The sequence below is a fragment of the Talaromyces proteolyticus genome (genome assembly GCF_021365285.1).
Source record: "Talaromyces proteolyticus strain PMI_201 chromosome Unknown BGW36scaffold_7, whole genome shotgun sequence".
Lineage (NCBI taxonomy): Eukaryota > Fungi > Ascomycota > Eurotiomycetes > Eurotiales > Trichocomaceae > Talaromyces > Talaromyces proteolyticus.
Genome location: NW_025764283.1, coordinates 1,861,312 through 1,884,732, shown reverse-complemented (window position 1 = coordinate 1,884,732; position 23,421 = coordinate 1,861,312). Strand labels below are relative to the sequence as shown.

The 23,421-nt window shown below is 44.9% G+C and overlaps 7 protein-coding genes across 7 annotated transcripts; 4 read left to right on the top strand and 3 right to left on the bottom strand.

Annotated features, from left to right (window-relative positions):
* Window positions 1-2,915: 2,915 nt before the first annotated feature.
* BGW36DRAFT_428558 (putative monocarboxylate permease) lies at window positions 2,916-4,294 on the top strand (the record flags this gene model as incomplete). The annotated part of the gene is made up of 2 exons (XM_046220566.1): window positions 2,916-3,318; window positions 3,366-4,294. The coding sequence occupies 2 exons, from the start codon at window positions 2,916-2,918 to the stop codon at window positions 4,292-4,294; spliced, it is 1,332 nt and encodes a 443-aa protein (XP_046071489.1).
* Window positions 4,295-4,662: 368 nt separating this feature from the next.
* Window positions 4,663-6,894, bottom strand: BGW36DRAFT_360381 (uncharacterized protein; the record flags this gene model as incomplete). The annotated part of the gene is made up of 1 exon (XM_046214176.1): window positions 4,663-6,894. One exon carries the CDS (start codon window positions 6,892-6,894, stop codon window positions 4,663-4,665), a length of 2,232 nt encoding a protein of 743 aa, XP_046071488.1.
* Window positions 6,895-7,580: 686 nt separating this feature from the next.
* On the bottom strand, window positions 7,581-9,666 carry BGW36DRAFT_360380 (uncharacterized protein; the record flags this gene model as incomplete). The annotated part of the gene is made up of 7 exons (XM_046214175.1): window positions 7,581-7,691; window positions 7,732-7,755; window positions 7,929-8,168; window positions 8,304-8,410; window positions 8,431-8,903; window positions 8,942-9,257; window positions 9,336-9,666. 7 exons carry the CDS (start codon window positions 9,664-9,666, stop codon window positions 7,581-7,583), a joined length of 1,602 nt encoding a protein of 533 aa, XP_046071487.1.
* A 2,431-nt stretch (window positions 9,667-12,097) lies between these two features.
* On the top strand, window positions 12,098-12,923 carry BGW36DRAFT_398071 (uncharacterized protein; the record flags this gene model as incomplete). The annotated part of the gene is made up of 2 exons (XM_046218359.1): window positions 12,098-12,190; window positions 12,309-12,923. 2 exons carry the CDS (start codon window positions 12,098-12,100, stop codon window positions 12,921-12,923), a joined length of 708 nt encoding a protein of 235 aa, XP_046071486.1.
* Window positions 12,924-14,390: 1,467 nt separating this feature from the next.
* Window positions 14,391-16,108, top strand: BGW36DRAFT_321877 (uncharacterized protein). Its single transcript, XM_046212658.1, has 2 exons — window positions 14,391-15,043; window positions 15,114-16,108. Exons 1-2 carry the CDS (start codon window positions 14,429-14,431, stop codon window positions 15,816-15,818), a joined length of 1,320 nt encoding a protein of 439 aa, XP_046071485.1. The 5' UTR covers window positions 14,391-14,428; the 3' UTR covers window positions 15,819-16,108.
* A 910-nt stretch (window positions 16,109-17,018) lies between these two features.
* BGW36DRAFT_360377 (uncharacterized protein) lies at window positions 17,019-17,930 on the bottom strand (the record flags this gene model as incomplete). The annotated part of the gene is made up of 2 exons (XM_046214174.1): window positions 17,019-17,800; window positions 17,873-17,930. The coding sequence occupies 2 exons, from the start codon at window positions 17,928-17,930 to the stop codon at window positions 17,019-17,021; spliced, it is 840 nt and encodes a 279-aa protein (XP_046071484.1).
* Window positions 17,931-21,403: 3,473 nt separating this feature from the next.
* On the top strand, window positions 21,404-23,344 carry BGW36DRAFT_296937 (Alpha/Beta hydrolase protein; the record flags this gene model as incomplete). Its single annotated transcript, XM_046211317.1, has 2 exons — window positions 21,404-21,541; window positions 21,605-23,344. 2 exons carry the CDS (start codon window positions 21,404-21,406, stop codon window positions 23,342-23,344), a joined length of 1,878 nt encoding a protein of 625 aa, XP_046071483.1.
* Window positions 23,345-23,421: the final 77 nt, after the last annotated feature.

Genomic DNA, 23,421 nt, shown 5'->3' with positions numbered 1-23,421 from the left:
TAACAATTATATACAAAAAATTATTTACTGGTACGATTAGGGCACTGAGGCCTTCGATGCCCGAGAGTATTACACTCACTACACCGAAATTGGCGGCGTACGAGTGCTTGCGAGACGGGCAGCTCAGGCTCAGGCTCAGCCGGAGCAGTAATATCAATTTGAGATGCCTCAATCTGGCCTTGTATAAGCGCCTGAGCTTCCTCTCTAGTAATTCCTTGCTCATGAGATATCTGAGCCCTAGGTCTGCGACGTTTTTGCTTCTCTTTTTCATGTGCAGCCCGTAAATCATGAACTTCCTTTCGTACAAATTAGAAGCTCATTAATGCTCATCTCATAAGCTTTTGACATCCGGTTAATTGCCTCATCAATAACTTCAGATGGACTCCTCGTACGCCACCTTATTTGCCTTTTAATTGTGGTCAATTGACGCTTGAATTGACGTGTATTTTGAGGTGTTTGTAAGCAAGATGATTGAGTATTACTTGATCGACTTGGAGGAGGGGTTGGAGTTCTTAATTGGACAGTAAGCTGTTGATAAACTCGATCTGGATCAAATGGCACTAATCCAGTTGCTGCAAAGCCATTCCGAATAGTGTCAGCTTTATATGCCATCGTACGGGCCTTCGGAAATGCAGTAAGAAAGTCGATTTTGTCAATATGATTGAATCCAAGCCTCATCCGCTGTTCAACAAGCTGTCCATATTGTCGTTTTAAAACAGCAAAACAGCTGACATCAAGAGGCTGCAAAAGATGAGAGGAATGCGGAGACATGAGGGGGGAAACCAAGCAATATCTCTTGTATAATCTTTGACATAACTTTCAATATAAGCCTACTCGGCTTCGAATAGCCTTCGGTTCGAAGCCTTTCATAACTATATAATCAAAACCGATAACTTCCACCCTAGTAGCCTTGCTCTATAGCATCAATATAAACAATCGGTGAAGCTTCAACTCACCCACATCTAGTCTATCCAGACACCCCCGGACACGGCCCTGCCAGACCGTATTACACTTTCACTCACCTATATCTAGTCTATCCAGACATTCCTAGACATAGCTCTGCTAGATTGTGTTATATTAGATATGATTTTCTATTTAAAGCTGAACTAGCTTTGATATGATATCTAGAAGTAGTATGATTACTAGATCTTAAAAGGTGATTTTTGAATCTTTTAACTCTTTAATTCGGGAAGTTTCTAAGATAAGAAACGCACTGTTTCATCTGAATCCAAAATCCATTACCAGTGCTGCATAGGGTCAACACCAATATGTCGACGGTATCTGCCAAAATATCATCAGTAAGCTTTTTGACATAGCCCAATAAGTTGGAGAACAGGCTATCTATTCCAATACTGACGGGTCTTGTCCAGTTTGTTCTGAGTACCATCACTACACCGCTTCTGTGAAGCTGAGACACATTAAGCTGCTTTACCTTAGCCCAATATTCTTTCTAAGAGAGTTAAACCTTATTATCATCGTCAGTATCATCTGAGTCTGAGTCATCACTATCGCTGTCAGATTTATTGTCAGACACACTGCTGTTCGAAAAATCATCTGAGAAATCAGCAGAGAAAATGCTTAAAGAGTTGACACTGGCGATACTCTCATCATTAAAGATGGTTATAATAATGTTAATACTCTGAGAGAGAGCCATTCTAAATATATTATAACCGGGGTAAAGCTATATAAGCAGGAATTTAAGCTTCTAGAGAAGAGGAAGTAGGAAAGAGCTGGAATTTATAGTTAAGAAGAGAAGAGATAATATAGAAGGATAGAGTGTGCACATCTTACTAAAGGATATAGAGTAGAGCTAATAGCTACTGTAAAATGCTATCTTCTATTTTATCTCCTTATAAAATCGTGGTCTGGGCCAAGGATCAATTGAGTGTCAATATAGCGCTATAATAGAGACTGATAGGTCTAGAAGTAAGATCATATGATCATAAAATGGAGTGAGAAATAATATGTGGCGGGAAGAGGTAGGAGTATGGTAGGAAATAATGATACTTGTGATGCGATCTTGATGGTGAGCGAGATGTCAAAAACGGTGTCAAGTGTAGCCTTTTTGGCTTCTCATTCACTGATACAATTTAAATAGAGAATAGTTTAGTATAATTTAGTTATTTAATACGGTAGTTATCGCTAATCTTAGTTCTTAATTCTTATATTTTCTTTTAATTAAAAGGGTCTATATGATTTATATACAGCACTGATGTGCTATCAGCACTCCGATACACCAGCAACACTGAAAAGCGTAGTGGCATTACCAAGACAAATCACTCTGTAGATAATTCTGTATACCGCCATGCTCGCCAGCAGAGTGAACCAGGCGAACCCGATCCAACACTTCGAAAGTCCCGCCAAGGCACCGCCGGGAAGAGGCATCAGCAGCTTCTATTACCACCTTGAAGTTTGAGGGGCGTTGACATACTGGGTGTGTCCACTTACAGCAACCCCACAAAACATACTATTCCCAAAGCGTCAATGTAAGTCCGTCGGGAGCGAGGCTCATCCCGGATCAGCCCTATCCACTTCCCCTTTAGGTAACTAAACTCCGGATCGTGCACTTCCCGATGGGGTAATCTGCTGGAGAGATTTCAGATCTGTTAATGTGGTGTTTGTTCCTTCTGGTGATTGGACATTGCGAGTTAGCCAGTGCTAGGTTGGAAGGGGATGTGGTTTGATCAGGGTCAGTTTGGTCAGTTTGGTTGGATTGTTTGAATTGTTTGAATTGTTTGGTTTTGTGGATTAGAAGCTCGCCTCACGCAATATATTTCCGCCCGTCGTCTGTTGCTGTCAATTTCTTCCACAAGTATTTTGTGGCATATAACTTGAACATCTTCATTGATATCTTCATCACTCTGCTCCTCAGTGCTTTCAACTTCGACCTCAGTTCGATCATATACCAACTCCCAATGGCAATCTCCCAGCCGTCTTCCATGTTCGGAAAAGACCTCGAGCCTGACGCAACGACCGTCAACAGTCATGTCAAGGCAGAGGTAGTAGCAGCAGAACCACCAAAGCCCGCAGGACCCCCTCCACCACCTAATGGAGGCACGAGAGCATGGCTCCAAGTCCTTGGGGCCTTTTTCTTGAACTTCAACACTTGGGGTCTCTTGAACACTTTCGGCACATTCCAGTCTGAATATAGTACGGGGTTGCTGAGAGACTCGTCGCAGTCTTCGATTGCTTGGATTGGATCGCTGCAGGCGTTTTTGATGCTGGTGATTGGAGTTCTGTGTGGACGCGCTCTTGATGCTGGATATTTCTACGTAGATATCGCTCTGGGTGTCTTTCTTGAGGTGTTCGGCATGATGAGTGAGCTTTGCCACCCATTTATAACGAGAGAAATGCTAACCCAACAGTGACTTCGATTTGCAAGGAGTACTGGCAGGTTATCCTGGCACATGGCCTGTGTGTCGGCATTGGCGCCGGAATGTCATTCATCCCCAGTGTTGCCATCGTGGGCACGTATTTCTCGACGCGACGATCCACTGCGCTGGGTCTGGCTGCCACCGGCTCAAGCGTCGGAGGCATCATCTACCCCGTCGTGCTGAGGCGTCTGATCGTCCAGATTGGACTGCCCTGGGCGGTCCGAGTCATGGCGTTCATCATGTTCGGAACGCTTCTCATCTCGGTTGCTGTTATGAAGCCTCGTCTTCCGCCTCGCAAGTCAGGTCCGCTGATCAACGTCGAGTCGCTCCGGGACACGGTCTTTGTGCTTTGGCTCTTCGCTGCATTCTTCATCTTCGTCGGTCTCTACATCCCATTCTTCTACGTCGAGCAGTACGGTATCAACCTTGGCATGTCGCGGGACTTGTCTTTCTATATGCTGATCATCATGAACGCGGGCTCGGTCCCCGGCCGTGTCATGCCGTCCATCATGGCCGATAAGATCGGTAACCTGTCGGTCATGATCCCGTCAGTCCTGCTCACTGGTATCTTGATGCTCGCATGGATCAGCGTGGAATCTCAGTCGGGTCTGATCCCCATTTCGGTATTTGTCGGCTTGGCAAGCGGCTCTATTCAGGCCGTGCTTCCCGCGACAGTCGCCTTCCTTTGTCCCGATCTGTCTAAGCTAGGCACCAACATCGGCATGACCCTCTTTGCGTCGGGTCTGGGATTGTTGATCGGTAGCCCTGTGGCGGGTGCGCTTCTGGACCACCAGCGAACGTCCAGTGGAGATGTCTTCTGGGGCACGTTGACCTTTTCCGCGCTCTTTATCTTGGCGGGAGGTGTGTGCTTGATCATTGCTCGCGTGGTCAAGGTGGGATTCGTTTTGAAGAAGGCTTGAGATTGTGTATAAGCGGGCATATGATGAACTTGTGAGCATTTCTGAGGCAAGATCAGGTCATGACTTTGATAGAAAGGGCAATAGAAAATGTAAATCTGCATGCTTAATTTAATTAACGACTGCCACAAAACTCTCTTCCATAGACTTCTCTCCGTAAAATCTCGCGAGGATCGTAGAGGCCAATGAAGACAAGGTGAACATAGTGGAACTTCAACATTTAAGTCGGTGGGGTAGGTGTAGTAGTTGAAGAGAGAGGTGGGGGAAGAGAAAGGAAGAGAAGAAGGGAAAAAAGGGGTGGTGGCGCCTACTCTCTATTCTTTATTTGCCTATGTGTGGGTGAAGAAAATGATGTGCTAGCGGATTCGAATTTATACGTCTTCCCACAAGACGTAAGGCGTGGACTGAACCGTCGAAGTAGACTCGAATGGCGCCATCGAATATGGTAAAAATAGATCGGACTGCATACCCAGACCCGGAGATTCTGAGCCTGGGTAAAATTCGCAGTCGCTTGGAAACAACGTCTGAATTAAGGAATCTGGAATTTGTGCACGGTCCATCCAGCTCGCCGCAAGAGGGGTTGGGGCACTTGGTGGAGCTGACATCCTTGCGGTATTGAATCCCAGCAGGGCGACTGTTGAGTCTTGGTGTTCCCGTTTCAGAGAACGCTCCATCTCTGTTACGACCTCCTCGGCAGCTGTGATGCCGACCTGGAAGAACTTAGAATCCTGTTCTGAGCCGCCAAAGTCGTTGATCAGGTTTGAGGTGACAGTTGTTGCGACAGCAAGGATAAGTCTCGTCTTCGCTGCAACAGGTCCGAGGCGGTATCTTCCCGCTAGAATCTGCGATAAAGAGTCTAGAGATTTCAGCAAAAGCTGTTGAAACATGACCAGCGTGGGCGGAGGGCCATTGGAGACAGTTGTCCCCAGATTGATGCTCCGCAGGCGACCAACCACCAAACATGCGGTCAATGCTGCGCGAGCAAGGTCAGTCCAAAGTAGATGGTAAGCCACACTAGACAGCTCAGAGTCGCTCTGTAACACTTCCTGCAACTGATAGAGAATGGACACCGAATTGTCCCATGCTTCATAGAGATCGCCCCGCTGTGAATTATGAGAAGGAACTCCTAGGACACAATTGAGTGTGATGATAATCATGAAGCTATGAACGTGCACTGATAACAAGGCTTGCTGAAGCTTCTCGATTGGACTGCATGACGAAGCTCCCTCTTGCAGATTCGGAGGCAATTCACGCAGGATCTTGTGGAAGGAGGCGTGCATTCCATCCCGTACTTCGCTTGATAATAGAGGAGTTGTGGAGCAAAGTCGCTGGTGTAATAGAGCTCTCACTATGGCAAGCTTCATTGCAGCGATATTGAAAGCCTGGTCCGTTGCTTCCTGGGCCTGGTTCAGCAAGGTAGCTGACTCCATCATCGTTCCCGGGTTAAGGGTCAGAAGGTCGATAGGGCTCGGGAGAGGACAGTCTACATCTTCCAGTCGAATACTAAAGTGGGACCCACTCCGAATGCAATATTCGAGGTTCAATCGAAAGAAGCACGCCCATAATCGTTTCCGAACTTCTGCATAGTAAGGAGTGACACCAGGGAACAAGGCCGGATCCCTATGCAAGCCCATGCTCAGAGCTATTTGCGTAGTTAAACCCATGATGCCCATGAGAATATAAATATCGTCAGTGTCAGAGGCAGTGATAGTCTTCATGATGATCAGCAACAATAAAGCCTGCATGACGCCTATACAAGGTTTTTGGAAACGTGTCGATGTATGAATACGGCTCTCCGCTTCATGCAGCATTAGACGCCCGCGTAGTCGCTCTGACTTGTCGGTCTGCATAGCAATCGCAATAACCAACAGAATCTTGATAACGTGCACTTCATTGGCGTCGATAGATGCGATCAATATTTCCTCTAGTTCCGCGATCAGGCAGTTCTGGCCGATTATATGGTAGATTCTACCATATGTTTCGCAAAATCGCCTGATCCACTTTTCGCAGGTCGGTCGATCGGGAAGGAGATTTAGTAGCTTCTTACCATCTCCATTCACTCTGGCTGGTACGGAATTTGCGACGCGGAGGAGAGACTTGACTTCGGCGAAAATTCTCCACGTCGGTTGAAAACCAACGGTCTTCTCCAGCATGGCCCCTATTACGGGCAAATCGTTGCACACGGCCATCCAATGGGTGCTGCCAATCAGCCTTGTTTTGAAGTCCGACCCTTTAAAGGCTCTATTGGCATGGCTGACGGTGGACAGGTTGCGGGGCAGGACCGATCGTGGATCGTGGATCTCACCATCGGAGGAGTGGGGTGCCAGCTGTTGCGACGCGAGTAGATCGATCTCTGTGCTTCGAGGCGATACTAATGGCCTGCCAGATTCCGAGACTGCTGGACTTTTGGTACGGGAGTAAGCGCACTGTGTGTCCATTCCACGATCTTGGCACGGCTTGCATGGTGACTTGCGATCGCAGCGCACTTTGGATTTTCGACAATGGTGACATGCCACGGGCTCCCGAAAGCGGGGTCTTTTTCGACCGTTGATTTTCTTGGGGTTCTCGAATGCGTCTGCATTCAAATGGCTGAACTTCAACATCTTGGCACTGCCAGTTGTAAAGGGTGACGGCTAGGATGAAGACGCTGAAAAGATCGAAAAAGCTTGACAAAGAACAAAAATCAGCCGCCTTTGCACGGGAACCAGGGAACTAGCGGCGATGAGCAGCTAGTGAGTTACACATCTAGTTGGGAGTAATATCGGTATGTGGCATGCAGGCACTTTGTGGTTTGTCATGACTAGGTTGTGGCTTAAGTAGGCTGAGCGGACGAATTCCTGGCCCCACCAAAATTGAGTTTTAGACCATCTAACACCAAGAGCGTGGATATCCACGGGCTAGAACAGACTCGGCTCACTGTGCACAGCAACCCTGTCAACAGTGTAACTTTTCCTCTGTCGGTGAGGCAACAGTTATCACAAGACACCTGCTATTAGAGATAACTGATTCTTAAGTGAGAGCACCAGAACTAAGACAATATAGCATGCCAAACTATCCTTTATTAGAAGTACCCAATACAATATCAAAGGCAATATAATATAATAATAATAAGGTCAGCCCGGCTACCCCATGGATTGAACATGTTATTTTCGTTGAATGATAGTAGAATACAAGCTATTAAGATGATTATACTAGTTAACTTGCATTGCACTAATTAGTACATCATGCAATTCCATTTCAGACCAATCTTCATGTACATACACCAGCTCGGCAGATTTGACGGGCTGTTTTAATTAAAAGAAGCAACAGTAGCATGTATATTATGTCCTTGGTCCATAAACAAGTCTAAGGATGTAACACTTGTAGCTAAAGACTTGCATAGAGCATTTGCTAAAATCCTCTATTGATAGTGGGCATTACTGTTGTTCGAGTCAACATACGCAAGTCAAGGACATTGGATGTAGCTATATTATATTACGTCCATGTATTGAATATTAACTAGATAGCGGAGACCAGGGCCGGTTCCATGGCCAGAATAAATAAGAAAAACATCATCTCTGCTTTGTCCATAACATTATGCTAGTTAATCATTGTTGAATGTAGATGTACGTATAATTTTCTCGCTACACCTGCTTACCATCAAGGCTTGACATTGAGCATGGCATGTCAAGCCGCACTTTTCACATCGTCTATTGGCGCCCTCGCAATTCCCCTGTCCTTGAGAGAGATAAAACCCACAATGACAGCACCAATTGGCTGATACATTGAAAAATGGCACAAACTGATGGCTTTCACTGGGGTCCAGTTTCATACGATAATGTTGCTTTGCTTCTTCGGTGGTCTCTAGACACGGCACAAGAAATGAAAGCGTTCCAAGCTGGAAAAGGCAGAAGAAATGACACGCTGCCTGACACTTTTTGCATTGCACGCCATAATAAAAATATTTTGCGCAATTAGCGCAACGCATTGTGTAATAAAATTTCTTGTAAAGAAAGTCATGCCCGAGTCTTACACGATGGTACTCCAGTACGCGACGATCGTTTTCTTCCAAAGTCTGTTCCAGATGCTCGACTAAATTTGCACCAGTCAGTGCTTGATTAGAAGCAGCAACAGGAATTGCTAGAAAGAAAACCCCTTACTAAAAACAAGTTTTATGTGTATTTTTCCTTCAGGTGCAATTTTGAACCATGTATCAATTGTGGTTGAACCGGCGTCTTGATGGGAGGCTGCATTGTTGGAATGAATAATGTCTGAGACACGAAGCCAGAGGGCACCAACTGGAATCTTAAGGTCAGTATTGTCGCTCACATAAATCAGCAATTCAATCTCGGTTCTAGTATCGACATCTTCGTAATCGAGCGAAATCTCCTTGCCTGTCCACTCTGTGTAATATATTGTTTTCGAAGACCTGGCAGTTGGCATTTCCCAGAAATTGTATGGTTCGATGCTAATGAATGTCCCGTTTATCCCTATGATCGATTGTATGTGAACTGACAGGCGTCCTTTCTTCAATGGCTCATTCTTGTTCTCAGCAACAATTTTCCCTTCTAGCACATCAATAGAAGTTAGATTAGATGTATCTCCCCACAACCACACTCGATAGGGCGACAACCTGATAAGAAAGATCCTAAATTTTCAAAATTTGAGAACATTGCAGATTTTGCGTAACCCTCAAGGACTGATTCGTAGTGGCGCAATGTTAGACCAAGAAAATAGATCTTTGGCTCAAGAATTTGAAATAGGTCTTTGGCAGCTTCCGCTTCTTTCTTCGCAGAGCGTTCCATGAGTTCCAGATTATCCCTATTATTCGATCGCGCAAAGGCTAGCCAACGATCTTCAGCATCCAGACAGAATTCCTTGCCCGACTTCAGTTCTTGATATCCCACTAACGTAGTCTGAAGCTGATATAACATGAACCTTATGCCTAAGACAGGGTTGGTTCGGTTGTTATCTTGGATCATCAAATCTATGTTACATCACAGGTTAGAAAGCATTCAACTTAGGTAGCTGTAGGTATTCGGATTCGGGTAGGCAGTTAAATTACCTAGCTTGTGAGATTCAGGTAGTCTCTTTGCGAGGTCTGGCCCGGGACTCGCATGCTTCCAGACTTCATCGTGGTCATTTTGGGTCTGTATAAAGACGATTTCCCATCCTGCTGCTTGTTCATCAAGAAGTAACTGAAGATTTTTCAGTTTTTTTTCAAGGTAGTTTAGCTTTGCTTCATTAGAAGCGATTTTTTTGTCTGTTTTCAAATCAGGTTTGTCTGCAGGTTCTCTGTAATATCTGTGGTATCGGATAAGGCCCCTTTGATTATAGGTTTTCTTGTATATTGAGGTGATCTCCTCTTCAATTGTTGGTTGTTCGAGGGTATTCATCTTGAATACCATACATCCACATATAGATAAAATGGTAGAAAGCACGTAGGAGAGAGGGAGTAGAGGGAATGATAAATGACTCCGCGTCGCCGCAAATATTAATCCGTGCCGAACACTTGCTCAAAGCGGTTCAAAAAGGTTGGTTGTAAAAATAATTTCAAGCTAATATGAGTGAAAGCTGCTGACTAGTACTAGATGTACTGATAACTACTCAATACGTACGCACGCATGCCCTTGTCATTGGGGCAATAGTCACATACAAGTTAGCTGAGCCCACAGCTTGGTCTAATACCGGTAAATTAACTAGCTTGGTCGTACGGCAGCTGGTAAGCGGAGTAACAACAAAATTCGTAATCCGCTAGTAAACTTTATTAACACGCGTAATTCGATACTTCCTCATTTTAAAAATTAAGGTACAGGACAGCACCCCAGTCGATTTTTATGACGCCTGGCCCAAGGCATTCCCAAGGGATTAAAATTCGCTTTTCCAGATGTAAAGAATGTAAAATACGAATTTTGTGGTTAACCCCGCTTATCGGCTTCCGTAGGTCGGTATTCTAAAGCAGGACCTCCTCTTCTCTTACACTAGTACGTATCCCCTCTAGGCCAAGCCCAATCCCTCCTCCACCTCCCCTTGTCTCTCCTCCTGTCTGTCTGCTGGACGCAGCAGATAAATTTAAATGACCGGGCAGTCGAACTAAATAAAGTGACCAGACTCACAAATAAGGAAGGCTGGAAGGAAAAAAAGCGCAACTTAATCGTGGAACAAGGACATGGTGGGAATTTCAAGATACATATCAGTGGCATGGTTATTCTTCCTCTCGGAAATGGCGGTATGAGCATGAGCAGGCATCTCTACTGCTCTAGGCTCTGCGTGGCGTGCTGAAGTTTAGAACGCGATGTTCCTGTTGGCCCAGGGTGGGCTAACCGCTCCAGAAGCCTAAGTAGTAAATATATTAGTGTAGCAAGGGTACTACCAGTCATCTTGAATCAATGGCCATGCTTCGCTGCTTTTAAGTATAGTGTCAGCCAATAAATACCAAACTAATTACCCTCACTAATGAGGGGGGACCCCTTTTTGGTGTAGTGATTTTTTCGGCCAATATATAATTAACTAGTTAACTATAGCTGTAATAATTAATATAATATCTTAATAAAAGGCCCTTGACTCACCACGGTCGAGGGTAAGACTCAGAGTAATTTAAAAATAAAAAATACAGTAAAACTGATTTATAACGAAATAAATATTGCAGCGCCGAAATTCGTTATATAGTGGTTTTTCTGTAAAACTATGATCCTATACAAATCTCTACCGAGTATAGAATTTGAATTCGCGCCTCTAGCGTGAAGACTTTTTTAGAGATATGATTCCTTGAAGCTTTTTCATATTGATTTGATTCTCACTAAGACTTTTGAGCGTAGTGTTGAGACTGTAGAGTAATTTGATGTTGATATCAATTTCCAAGGTTGGTACGTACCTAGGTGTGAAGGGAGGTGGGGCCATACAAATATATGAATTCTACAAATTGCACCAGAAAACTGAGAGAACCGCACCACAATTACGCACCCTAAATCACGTAGACACTTAGCGAATATATTAAATACTATTGAATGATAACTGACTAACTATTGATAATATTAATTATTGATATTTACGCCTTTAGCGCTTGTAAGAGGACTTAGAGCTTTGTATTGGTGGCTTTGGCGTGACTTTCGACTGGCCTGGGATTGGGGGATTAGTGGATGTTGTTAGTAAAGGGCTCTGGTTATATCAAGATCTCGTGAAATTTATATGAGGATTTGATGATAACCTGTTACAAAGTAGTAATATGTTATATCTCAATTCGTTATAAACCGGTTGTACTGTAGTATTAGTCCACCCAAGATGGGTACTTTCAAATATTCAATAGATAGTATATTTGAGAATAAATATAAGTTAAATATCAATTTTATTGCAGCTGAAGAAGACAATATAGTCACTCAGCTTAATGAATCGATGTATCCATCAATCAATCAATAATCTGACGCTCGCCTATGCACTATCCCTGAGTGGAAGAGCCTCCCTCCGCCATGTGAAAATCATCTCCCAGACGGGATTGGCTGGCCTAGGGGATTCTTTCCCCGCTGCTGGCCTGCCTCTTGGCTGGGCCTAACTATTTGTTGGACTGATAAATGAATGAGCTATGATTGAAAAGTAAAGTACGCCTTATTAGTCATGTGGTAAATTCAACATTATCCCGCTCCTGCCGTGACGCCGTGACGCCGTGACGGTCTTTCGTCCGGCCGATCTCCCTCTTGAAGCTTTATCAGAACGCAGCCTGCGTCAGTCACCGACACCAAAGTCCCAAATTACGGTAGAGCCACCTACCTGCATACACACACCAGTTGACATACATTCGTCCCACCACAAGGAGCAGGACGAGTTGATGAAATGGATGAAGAACGACGCACCAAGATTGTAACCGCACTGCGCCAGTATCGCGAAACAGTGTTGCAGCATAACCTCTTCTTGCTGCGCATTCTGGTGGAAGCCTTTGAAGCGCAGCCACCTCCGTCAAATTTGTTCGGCACGCACCGCCCAAATACTGCACATGCAAAAACTCGATCGGTACCTTCGAGGCACTGTTCCCGAATCAGTCAAGTCGCCGCGAGGTCTACTCAACGACAATGTGCGCACCGAGTTTATTAGATTGGCTAGCCTGGACGGAGTCTGTAACCTTGCAGTGAATCTGAAGCAAAGAGAGGAATACTTTACTGGCCTCCGGAATCGCATCGCAGAGAAGAACGTCGAGGTAGCAGAATTACCCCCGGTCGACTTGGAGTACCTCTGTACGCTTGTCAGTGGCATCACTGGCCCGGGACTGCCGTTGCACCGCGAGGCACAACAAACCGATTTTGTATCTTCCATCGAAGATGGAGGGCTGAGTGACATGACAGAAAATGTCACTGTGCCCATTCGGGACAATGAAGTAGAAAGTTACAATGACTTCATAGATCTTTGGGAGGAGTGGGAGGTTTCTATAGCATTCAAGATTGGTGGTAGTCTATTTTGGGGCGGCTCTTATGCCCTCTATTGCCGTAATCAGAACAATGAACAATGGAACTGGAGGTACGCTGTTCATGATGGAGACTGGCGCAGCAATCTTTATGATAGTGTTGAGGAATTTCTTGGCTTCTATGCCCACTTCGGAGAAGAGACAGAGGAAGACATTAGGAAGGAAATTAGAAGGTTATTAGGACCTATCAGAAGTATCTAACGACGAGCGCCACACTTTGATCGCTTGTTTTATACCCTTTGTATCACGTACTCTGTCAAGCTATATAAGCCTACCAACCCGGCTACTCGAGAAGAATGTAGCATCTTCGTCCCTAGTACATAGTACGCACACAAATGACAGAGTACAAAAACGCCTCCGAGCTGAGAGCGTGCTGGCAAACCGTCCCCCAACGACTTGTCAACCTTGTCAGGAAGCCGCTGGCGAGCCAGTACGTCGAGCACCCAGACTGATAGATGCAAGATGCACATCAAGATATCCGGCCTCAAAAGATCCAGTCGTCGTGTCTCTCCCTCAATATAATTTATTTCAATCCCAAATTCCTCCTCTTGGAGATGACTATGATATCTTCGGAAGGGGCCCAATCTGTGGCGTGCTTCGAGATAGTCCATAGCTCTCCGAAAATACCCAACATGGCCGATGGTAGACTTCTTCTCCTCCAGAACCCCGCTTATAATTCCAGATGACTTTGTACGAGTAGTGCTGTCAACAAGGAACAGCCGTGAGCTCGCCTTACTCGCACTTGTCGTGCAGCTCGCTTCAAGTTTGAGATTGGGAATGCGAAGCACGGTATCATTGGTTTGGCTACGGTTAGGGCTGGGAAGTGAGCGAAAGGTCGTAGCTAGGCTGCATTGATGCTCAAGGTTGTAGAGAGTTATGCCGTCATCTCCCGTCGGGTCATAGTAGGCCGTCCAGTCGCAATGTGGAGACGTAGGATTGGGATTGGTTCTTTGACAATGCCCCAGCTTTACTTGAACAGGGCCGGAATAATTTAGTCTCACCCTACTCGGATCCTGTTCGCAGTCTGCTCTATGCTGTTATAAATGCTGAAATAGCCCGCTTCGCTTACTACTCGCTCCCCAGGTATGACGCAGAGATATCGAGTAGCTATAGAGTCATATAAGTGTACGGTGCTACCCAGATCCCTTTTTTTCCCTATTTCTGGTAACCTTAGCTGCGATTGATACATAGGGTGAGGCCGCCTCGCTTACATTGCTAGCCATTGAGCTGGTGTGACAGGAACCCCAGACGACGTTCTAGGACACCTACTATTACTACTACTACTACTACTACTACTACTACTACTACTACTACTACTACTGGGTTAAGCGTCGACCGGGTCTATAACCCTAAAGACAAACCATTGTCTCTAGATGCCTCCTCTAGATGCCTCCTCTAGATGCCCTACTTTTATAAATAAATATAATTGGACACTGTGGGTCTAATTATTACAACACTAAACCTGATGGACTTAAAATACTGTAATATAATTGGTGTGTGGTAATAAAACTTAATATTTCCATTGTAATTTAGAGGTTTTTATGAAAAACATTACGAAAACGAATTTCGGCAAGGTTGTACGTATAGTCCACCGTAATATGTTACTAATGCCCTGAGCTAGGCTTAGTATAAAGTGACATGATGGTAAGCAATTTAGCGTCGCACATCATTTGCGTAGTTGGTTTCATCAAAACATAGGAAGAAAAATGGCACATCAAGCTCACAACATTGCCTGGCATGCCCTGACGTCGAACTTAAAATTCTACTCGCCCAAATCACCCAGCAAAGACAAGCCCACCAACCTATACTTCCAATTCAACCCCAACCAGACCGACGACATTCGTCATTTCGCCATTTCATTCGCGAAGAATATCAGAGAACATACAGCATGTGAGCGCAAGAAATATCTTGCCAGATTTGACGTGCCAAACGAGGACGATGTTCTTTTAACAGATGCTACAACACAGAAGATCAGTCCACTTGTGTACAAATGGCGACACCGCTATCATTGGGATCTGGCGGTCCCGTCGGAAACGAAATCTTTAACGAGTCCATCACTCCGACGACTCTGCACTCATAATGATGGCTTTAGATGCAGATGCGCAATTCCATTTCAGGAAAGAAAAGTATCATCTTTTTTACGACAGTATACATCCAACCGCTGTTATGAATTCTTCAAACTGAATACGGAGGCATTCTACAATATTGAGCTGGTCAAGACACTTCTGCTATACAGAGAGATGGAGCCCATCCTTCGTGTTTGTGCTCATCCTAATGTGGATATTGAGGAATGGCAATCACAGGCACAATGTTATTGCGAGGTCAGTCAGCTCTGCCCTGATCCCCTTCCCCTATCGAAGAACACGAAAATGAGGCTAATAGTGTCAACAGGTTTATGATGCCGGCTGGGATATAGTCTATGAATCAGCCCTAAATGCGTATCTCTGCCTGAACATCCTCTACGAATTCCCCGCATTGTGGGATTCCACATCATCATCAAGCAAGCTAGCAGACTACAGATCGACCAAATTGTACCAACGCACGCTCCGGACATGTACCTATTCCACTTGCACGTCTGAAATAGCAAAATACCCACACAGGGCATTCTTCGGCATTAGCGATGACCAGTTCAAATTTGGTCAGAATAATATGCCTGATATTTATAGTATTCATAGTGCAGGCAAGTATTTTGAGGACGAAAAAAACTTTCCGTATGGACTGGCGCCAATTGAAGATTTCCTCAGTTCGAAGAAACATGAAGTAGAGTACTTGCCAGATATTTTTGCAGTCGCAGTCGTCAGGGATGTATTACGTCTGAAAAGTTTACCGGAAGAGTTGGTCTATGATGTGATGGAGAGAGCTGATTATACGGTGAAACGCAGACTTATTTATCCCGACGATCCGTTTCATCCAGGAAATCGGGATGAGCTGCAGAGGTATTTGAAGTATTGTTGGCAGTTGGTGGTTAACTGTAATATGATGGCTGAGGAGCTGGAGGTAAGTATTGAATGGGATGATCTGATTTATAAATTTCTTTCTACTTTTCTGTCCTCGCCTGGTGGAAGGAAGATAGGTAGCTTTTATCTTTTCGATTGAACAGCATCTTACTGGTTGACTCGAGCTCGAACGTCCTATTTCTGTCTAGCCTCACGTATGTAGAACATTGTCGACTGGATTCAGCAAATTCATCTGGACACTCTCAGTTGCTGGTAGCCTTGTCCTGTGTATTAACGGGATATTAGGACTACCTAGGTATCTGATCCTCGAGGTAGATATAGGAATCGTCGAGATGATCACTCAGTCTTATAAATGACAAGCCAGTACTCATGATTAGTCCTAAGAATTGCCACAATGATTTGTTATAGTATTGAGACTATCATTGCATCCGACTATTGCACTGACATCAAGTAAGACAAGCCCTGACTGATTACACCCTGAACGATCTCATATTCATGAAGATACTCAGACAACTCACAGGGAAAAACTTCAAATAGGCTTAATGTCACTTATATTTATTTTATTTATTCATGTTTAACGACCTTACCTAGCTATAAGCTATGAAGGTCTCGTTTCAGTCGGCGCTAGTGGGCCTTATAGGGCCTAGCGTTTTAATGTACGAACAAATTCCTCACCCCAGGCCGCTTATATGCGCAGGGCGATTCGGGGGTCTTATAGGGTCTGGCGGGGCCTCCCTCCTGGGAGCCAAACGTGCGGGCGTCGCCAGCCGATGACAGGCCGCCCAGAGCTGTCGTCCTTCACCCTGGGGCCTAGGCCCCTCTCCTCCTCCATAGCTTCCCACTCCCATAATCAGCCGTCCGGGCCTCCCGCGGTCGCCACGACTGCCTGCAGTGGAGCATGTCCGGTATTGAATTGATAGGTGCCGTGCCACGGCCTTGGGAGCAATCTTATATATATAAACCTTTAATAAAGATATTAGACCAATACAGAGCTATTCTACAAACTTTTCAACTGATTCCATCTAATCATAATGATGTAAATCATTATCTTCCCAAGCTGAGGATTATATGGATTTTAAAAAGATTTTCTGACATAGAGCCGCCGTTTTGAAGATATCATGTCATTCTATCCTACGGAAGTATTATTGAGCTGTGGTAATTCTCTTTGTTATGAAGAGCTAGGGTTAGTTAGCGCTATAGTATGCTGGCTACAACATACGAACCCAGACGGCGGAGTAACATGCCGGTGAGACAAAACTCGAGGCTTAAATTGAGATCCTAGGGAAGATTCGACAGCTATTCTGAGTTAAAATAACTCATAAAGCTCCCGTGACAGTTCTCATCCTTGAACTTTCGACTTCCTCTTTGCTTCCTCCACTGCCACCTCCTCATTATGTTTCTTTCTATCAATGAAAACCTTGCTCAGGTACTCTGGAAAGTCTCGTTTGGTGTTCCCTTGAATATGATCTCCATACGTTTCCCAGATAGGAATCGAACCTTCCCAATACTTTTCTCCACTGCTTGTTTCCCAATCAGGTTCGTAACCTAGGACCCCCAAGCGCTCATGCAGGCGAGATGCACTCTTGTCAATTTCAACTCGGAGAACGGGAACACGCTTGAGCTCTTCGTCCTTAAAGGGATGTCGAGTATCATTCCATCTGTGTTCACTACCAAACATTCCCTCAACAATATTGAACAGTGCCCACGGCAACTCATCTTTCGAAGTGATCTCCTTGTCACTAATCTCCGCCTTACACTGCGGAGTATCTGGAGAGTAACGAAGCAAAGTTGCGCTTCCATTGATTACAGCGGATCGGAAAGTAATACCGTGGCTGAAAGGTGAATAGCCAAAGTAATAACTGTACACTTTGCTGGCTGTAACTGTTACCTTCAGATGATGCACTGGAGGCTCACCAAAACGCAGCAAGATCTCTTTTGGGACGTAACCGTGGGCATACAGGACGTCATGTCCTTCCGGGGATGGCATGATTCCCCCAATTAAGTTGAGTACAGTCGGAAAACCACCTTTGTCGGGCAATTCAGGGAAGGTAAAATGTAGGATATGGGCAGTATTGATGACACCTTTAGCTTTTTCAGCTTTCCCAGGGTCATTATAGTCATCTACCGAGGAAAAAGAGTAAAAATTAGCAGATATGTTTCTATTAGAAGGGTACTAGGGTGATAATTACGTACCTTTGTGATCTTTTTCCGGCTGGGGTTCATAACCAGGGCACTTCCCTGTGTTTGCCATGTTTTATTTAAGTTAGCAAAGCGTAGTTAAATTCTTTTCAGCAGAGATTACAGCTCATTAAAGGCAATGATCAAAGTAGGAAAGTGTGTTCTGAAGAGGTGAAGAGGAGGGAGGTCTAGGGTAGAGTGTATGGGAAAGTTGAAAACTTATGAGTACTTTCGAACCGTCTGCAAGACTCGACGACTCTGTGTGCATACCGGACACGACCACCTACTTCGACTTTCATAGCCAATACAATTACATTCTGGTGAGCTCCCGCGTTGGAATGAAGAATATGGGGAGTGCTTATGATTTCCTTGGCTGCTTAACGGTTGTAGATATTTCCCGAGGAACTTGGAAATTGCATTTAGTATTAGTTGTTCATAATTGGTGACACAGAAAATTCTGCATATGCTTCGGACAACCCCTTGCTCGTGTCATTTTTTTTTTTGGACTTCAGTCATGTTGACTAATGCATTGGGCCAGAAAATTCATGATAGATGTGGAGACTGGCTTTCCGACGATCTCCGACGGCCCTTGGTTCACTTTTTATTATGACAGCAACAATCATTAGTATGTGATGGGTGAATCGAATCGCCTTTTTGGACCTTTGCATTCAAGCCCAGATATTCAGTTCCCTGGGGGCTCTTGTCATAATTGACCCAGGGAATTTGCGCCATACCAAAGGCAAAAAGGATCACTTTCTCAATTTACATATCGTCCAATTAATCTATCAAATACCCACATACAATGCACCTGATTCTACTGATAGATGGGGTCATCCTAGGCTTCAACGTCTTCGGGAGTACTAAAGTCTTTGTGCGGCTTCATGAATCGCAGAATACGTCGCAGCTTTCTCTGTTTCTTATTTGCAGTTACCTCAAGATAAAATTTTTCTTTAATATTTTTACTGTTAATCAAGACTTCTACTGACTGGGATATAATAACCCTAACCCTACTGATAAGCCATCTGATTTCTGCAAAGTTGACGGTTTTGCTAGAAAGTATAAAGTCTCCACTATCTTCCAGTAGCCATCGAACTTTGTTTCACATCGATTGGCCACGGTGTTTCTAGGGGCGATAGGTTGGTATATCGGATTCACCTTTTGAGCCAAGAAGTCATTGAATGACTTCTAAGCCTTCCTTTGGCTCTATGTACTGGAAGACCGTGTATTCCTGGTTGTTGCAAAAGGCGTCGAATGCCACAGCAGATTATTAAGTGTCCATCTGCTTGCCAAGTTCATCCGCGTATTCGTGAATCCATACGGATAGAGAGGCTTCATTGGGAATAGCCTCCGGATGTATGGGGGTTTGCTTCTGGCGACTCTTGAATATGGCATCTTGATCGAAAGACGACGTAGAACACCGAAAGCATCCAGTGCGCTTCGCCCCGTTCGGACGTGGTAGTCGGCACCCACTTTAAGTAGCGATCGCAGAAGTCAACGAAAGATGTCACAGTTTCGTCAGAATCTTCTCCCCCGAGTTTTGGGCTTCGAGAAGGTCCTTTTTGGCGCTGCCAAACGCAGCCCCAATGCCATCAGCAAAATTTTGTTTCCAACGTTCATTTCTTTCAATCATCTTGTGGAACTTGTCCACAATTTCCGAGTATTCTTTCTTGGACATTGTAGCGGTATAGAAGTCATTCTGATGGTTATATGCGACGGGTATTGGTTTCAAGCAATAGAGAAGGTTGACTAAGGAGTAGATTGTGTTTACTCAAAGTATGGGAAGTATTGTACTTCAAATGATAAAGACTAGAAACTGAGGAATAGATTGTGTCTGCTCGATGCTATCCGTGTCCGGGACTTGGGCGGGCGGGTAATTGTAGGCGGGAGGATAGGGCGAAGGCGGTATCGTTGCTTCTTCAAAATTGCCCTAGACATTACCATAGACGCGAAAAATTGCGATGCAACAGCCATGTCTCCATGAATGCTGTGACATCTTCATCGGTGCTCCATTCGAATGTTACTGTTACCTGCATCACCAGTTGCTTACCGAGTTGGTCGGAGACTCCGACTTGGGTTACGGGGTCTTGGCAGGATGATGTGCCTTGCAGATGTAAGGGGATCTCTCTAGAAATGTCGCATTCGTGCATGAATTCAAATATGCATGTTCTTTTTGCTCAGTACCAAATCTACACACTCCGTATATAGATGTTAAAACTGAATGCTCCACTGTACCAGATCACCTGGCGGCCGACTTTCTCAACATACTTTTAAAAGCCGCGTCTAATCTTAAATAGGCTTAGATCAGCTCTGGGACTCCCGCGGAAAACTGGCGAATTTAATGATAGCACTTCACGTTGGAGATCCATCACCAGCACTTTCCTGCGGGACCCGACGACACTTCACACTGGTTTCTGCGATGAGTTACGGTGAGATACTACCTAGACTATATCTCACGTCACGGTGTCGAAAATAAGACCCCCTACCTACATTCGGATAGGCGCAACACGTCGGGAATTGGGATTACCCAATACTGACAAATACCGATTTTGGCCAGAAGTCTTTGGATGACAAATAATACAGTAAATTCGCATATGAGATATTTGTAACTCAGGCTTATATCTAAACATTTAATTGAATTTGTTACCGTTTTTAATTTGTTTAATAATCGCTACTAGCGCACCAAAGTTCAACACGCAGTATTGGAAGAAGTGACACATTCAATATCTAGCTTAAATATGGTTAAACCTCTGAATATTTTCGTCAGATAAAATCCATTGCTCATTACGGTGTGTCATGTAACACAAGCGTTCTCAACATACATACTTAGGTTAGCCACTGGACAGGGTGAATCTAACTAAGACTAGTCCTAAGAGAATTAGGATCTTTAGCACGGCGAAGTCTGCACATACAGATTATTATCCACTCTAAGGCAGTCTTCTCATAGACAGTGTGAATAATCATAACATTACTAAGTCTTCTTTCAACAATAGTAAGAGTATGGTAAAATATAACAAACGCATTCCATTTTTTTGATCTATTCATTACTGGACCCTGTGCATTCCAGTGAAGCTATATAGAGTCGAAAACACACAGAGGAAAAACTGTGTATAGTCAAGGTACTGTAAACGGGTCTTCACCTACCATTTTCTCTAGATTTCACATGTTTTACTTCGATGCTGTTTACCAGATAAAATATGGTAGGCAGAAGAGCAATGCATTTATATGACTTGTCATTGTTATATAATTGTAGCCCACAAATGAGATACTTTGGTTGGCCTGTTTCTATTCAGTCAAGGGAATCGTCTCAGCTATTCCACTGAAAACAAAAATGAAAGGAAATTATGTCCTGGTCAGGTATGACGGAAATTCCGGTCACTCCTGATCGGCAATGATAATGACGCAATGGAGACACTTCAGGTCAATACTTACTGTTTATTTCACTCTTTCACAGTATATAAGCCTTCTTCCTTCCATGCTAATTGACTGGAATGCCCCCTTGACTTCATCCTAACTGCACCCGATCTTGAACAGACTTCACTCCTGACAATGATCACATCAACAGTGATAGGTGCAGCGCTCTTTTCCGGGTTGGTAATTGCCCAGTACCCTTCCACCACGGGTGGATTGATTAAGATTGATTCTAAAGTACTTCCGAACGTCACTATCACTTACAATAAGGTGCCGGTAAGAAAGCGCTCTCACTGATCAACGAATCTTACCGAGTTAGTCTAAGTTGCGGACTACTAGGGTAGCATCTGTGACTCGGCGTCAGAGTCATACGCTGGGTATATTAACTTTCCGGCAAATACGATGAAAGATGCGATTCAAGACTTCCCCGTTCACTTATTCTTCTGGTACTTTGAGTCCCAGTCCGACCCCAAGACATCGCCGTTGTCGATATGGCTCCAAGGGGGACCTGGAGGATCGTCCATGTTCGGTGCTTTTACAGAAAATGGACCCTGCGCTGTGAATGAAGACTCCCAATCCACACGCCGCAACGATTATGCTTGGACGAAGCATGCTAATATGCTGTATATCGACCAACCAGTCCAGACTGGCTTCAGCTACGATATTCCAACCAACGGAACGCTGGACCTGCTGAGTGGAGATGTCATTCCGCATTCTGAGACTGAAGGCCCGTTTAACAAGACAGGAACATTTAGCAGCCAAACGCTGACGTCTACTGCCAACACCACCGCCAACGCGGCGCGGCATCTCTGGAACTTTGCCCAAGTGTGGCTCCAAGAGTTCGATGTCTATAAGAACCAATCCAGGAATGACCGAGTTGGCCTTTGGACGGAGTCATACGGTGGTCGCTACGGTCCCGGCTTCGCTGCGTACTTCCATCAACAGAATGAGAAAATCGTCAATCCCCGTGACACCTTTAAGCCGATAAACCTAGACACCTTGGGGGTCATCAATGGATGCATCGATCTCCGCACCCAAGAAACAGCTGACCCAGATTACGCCTATAACCGAAACACTTTTGGGGTTACTGCGATTGAAAAAGTTCAATGGACTGACGCAATCGAGGCTTACGAGAAACCATACGGCTGTCAAGACCAGATAGACAACTGCCTTAACCTTGCCGCAAAATACGACCCAGATATGTATGGTAATGTTACATTAGTCAATAAGGTATGCTTTGATACCAGCACAAATTGCCAAGCAGAAGTCGAGGCGGCATATATCTTCTCCAGCAAACGAGGTTTCTACGATATTGGTCACTGTAACCTGGATCCATTTCCCGCAAACTATTTTATTGGATACTTGGCCCGGTCCGAGGTCCAACAAGCGCTGGGGGTTCCCGTTAACTTTACCTTAATCTCAAATACGGTTGGGAAAGCATTCAATCTCACGGGTGACTACCCGCGACGAGATCCCTTGGGCTATCTCGGTGACATCGCCTATCTCCTCGAGCATAAAGTCCAGGTAGCATTATTGTACGGAGACCGAGACTTCGCCTGCAACTGGGTCGGAGGAGAACAGGCCAGTCTTGATGTCCAGTACGATTCATCTGCCGCATTCCAAGCCGCCGGATACGCGAATATCACTCACGATTCGGATATCTGGGGCCAGGTTCGTCAGCATGGCAACTACTCATTCAGCCGTATCTACCAATCCGGTCACATGATTCCTGCATATCAACCAGAGGCTGCACTAGAGATCTTCCGCCGTGTCATGAACGGTAAAGATGTAGAGACGGGAAATATCGAGGTCACTCCCTCCTATTCAACCAATGGCACATCGTCCTCCACACATACAGATACCCTACCATTAGCACCAGCCCCAACATGCTACCTTTGGGCCCTGAGTGGCACATGTGCGAAGAATCAAATCAACGCCGTCGGAGATGGAACCGCGAAGATTGAGAACTATGTCATCACGGATCCGAAGCAACCTTGTAATGCTTGTCCGTATACACCTACATCTGATGATTCCGTCGGCCTTGAATTATCTGGTGTTCACTGGCATGAGGACTTGTAGAAGGCAGTCTGCAATCCTTTGTTTTCTAGGTTCTTTTACCTTTGGCCAGGAATTACTCACTGTACCGTAGAGTAGAA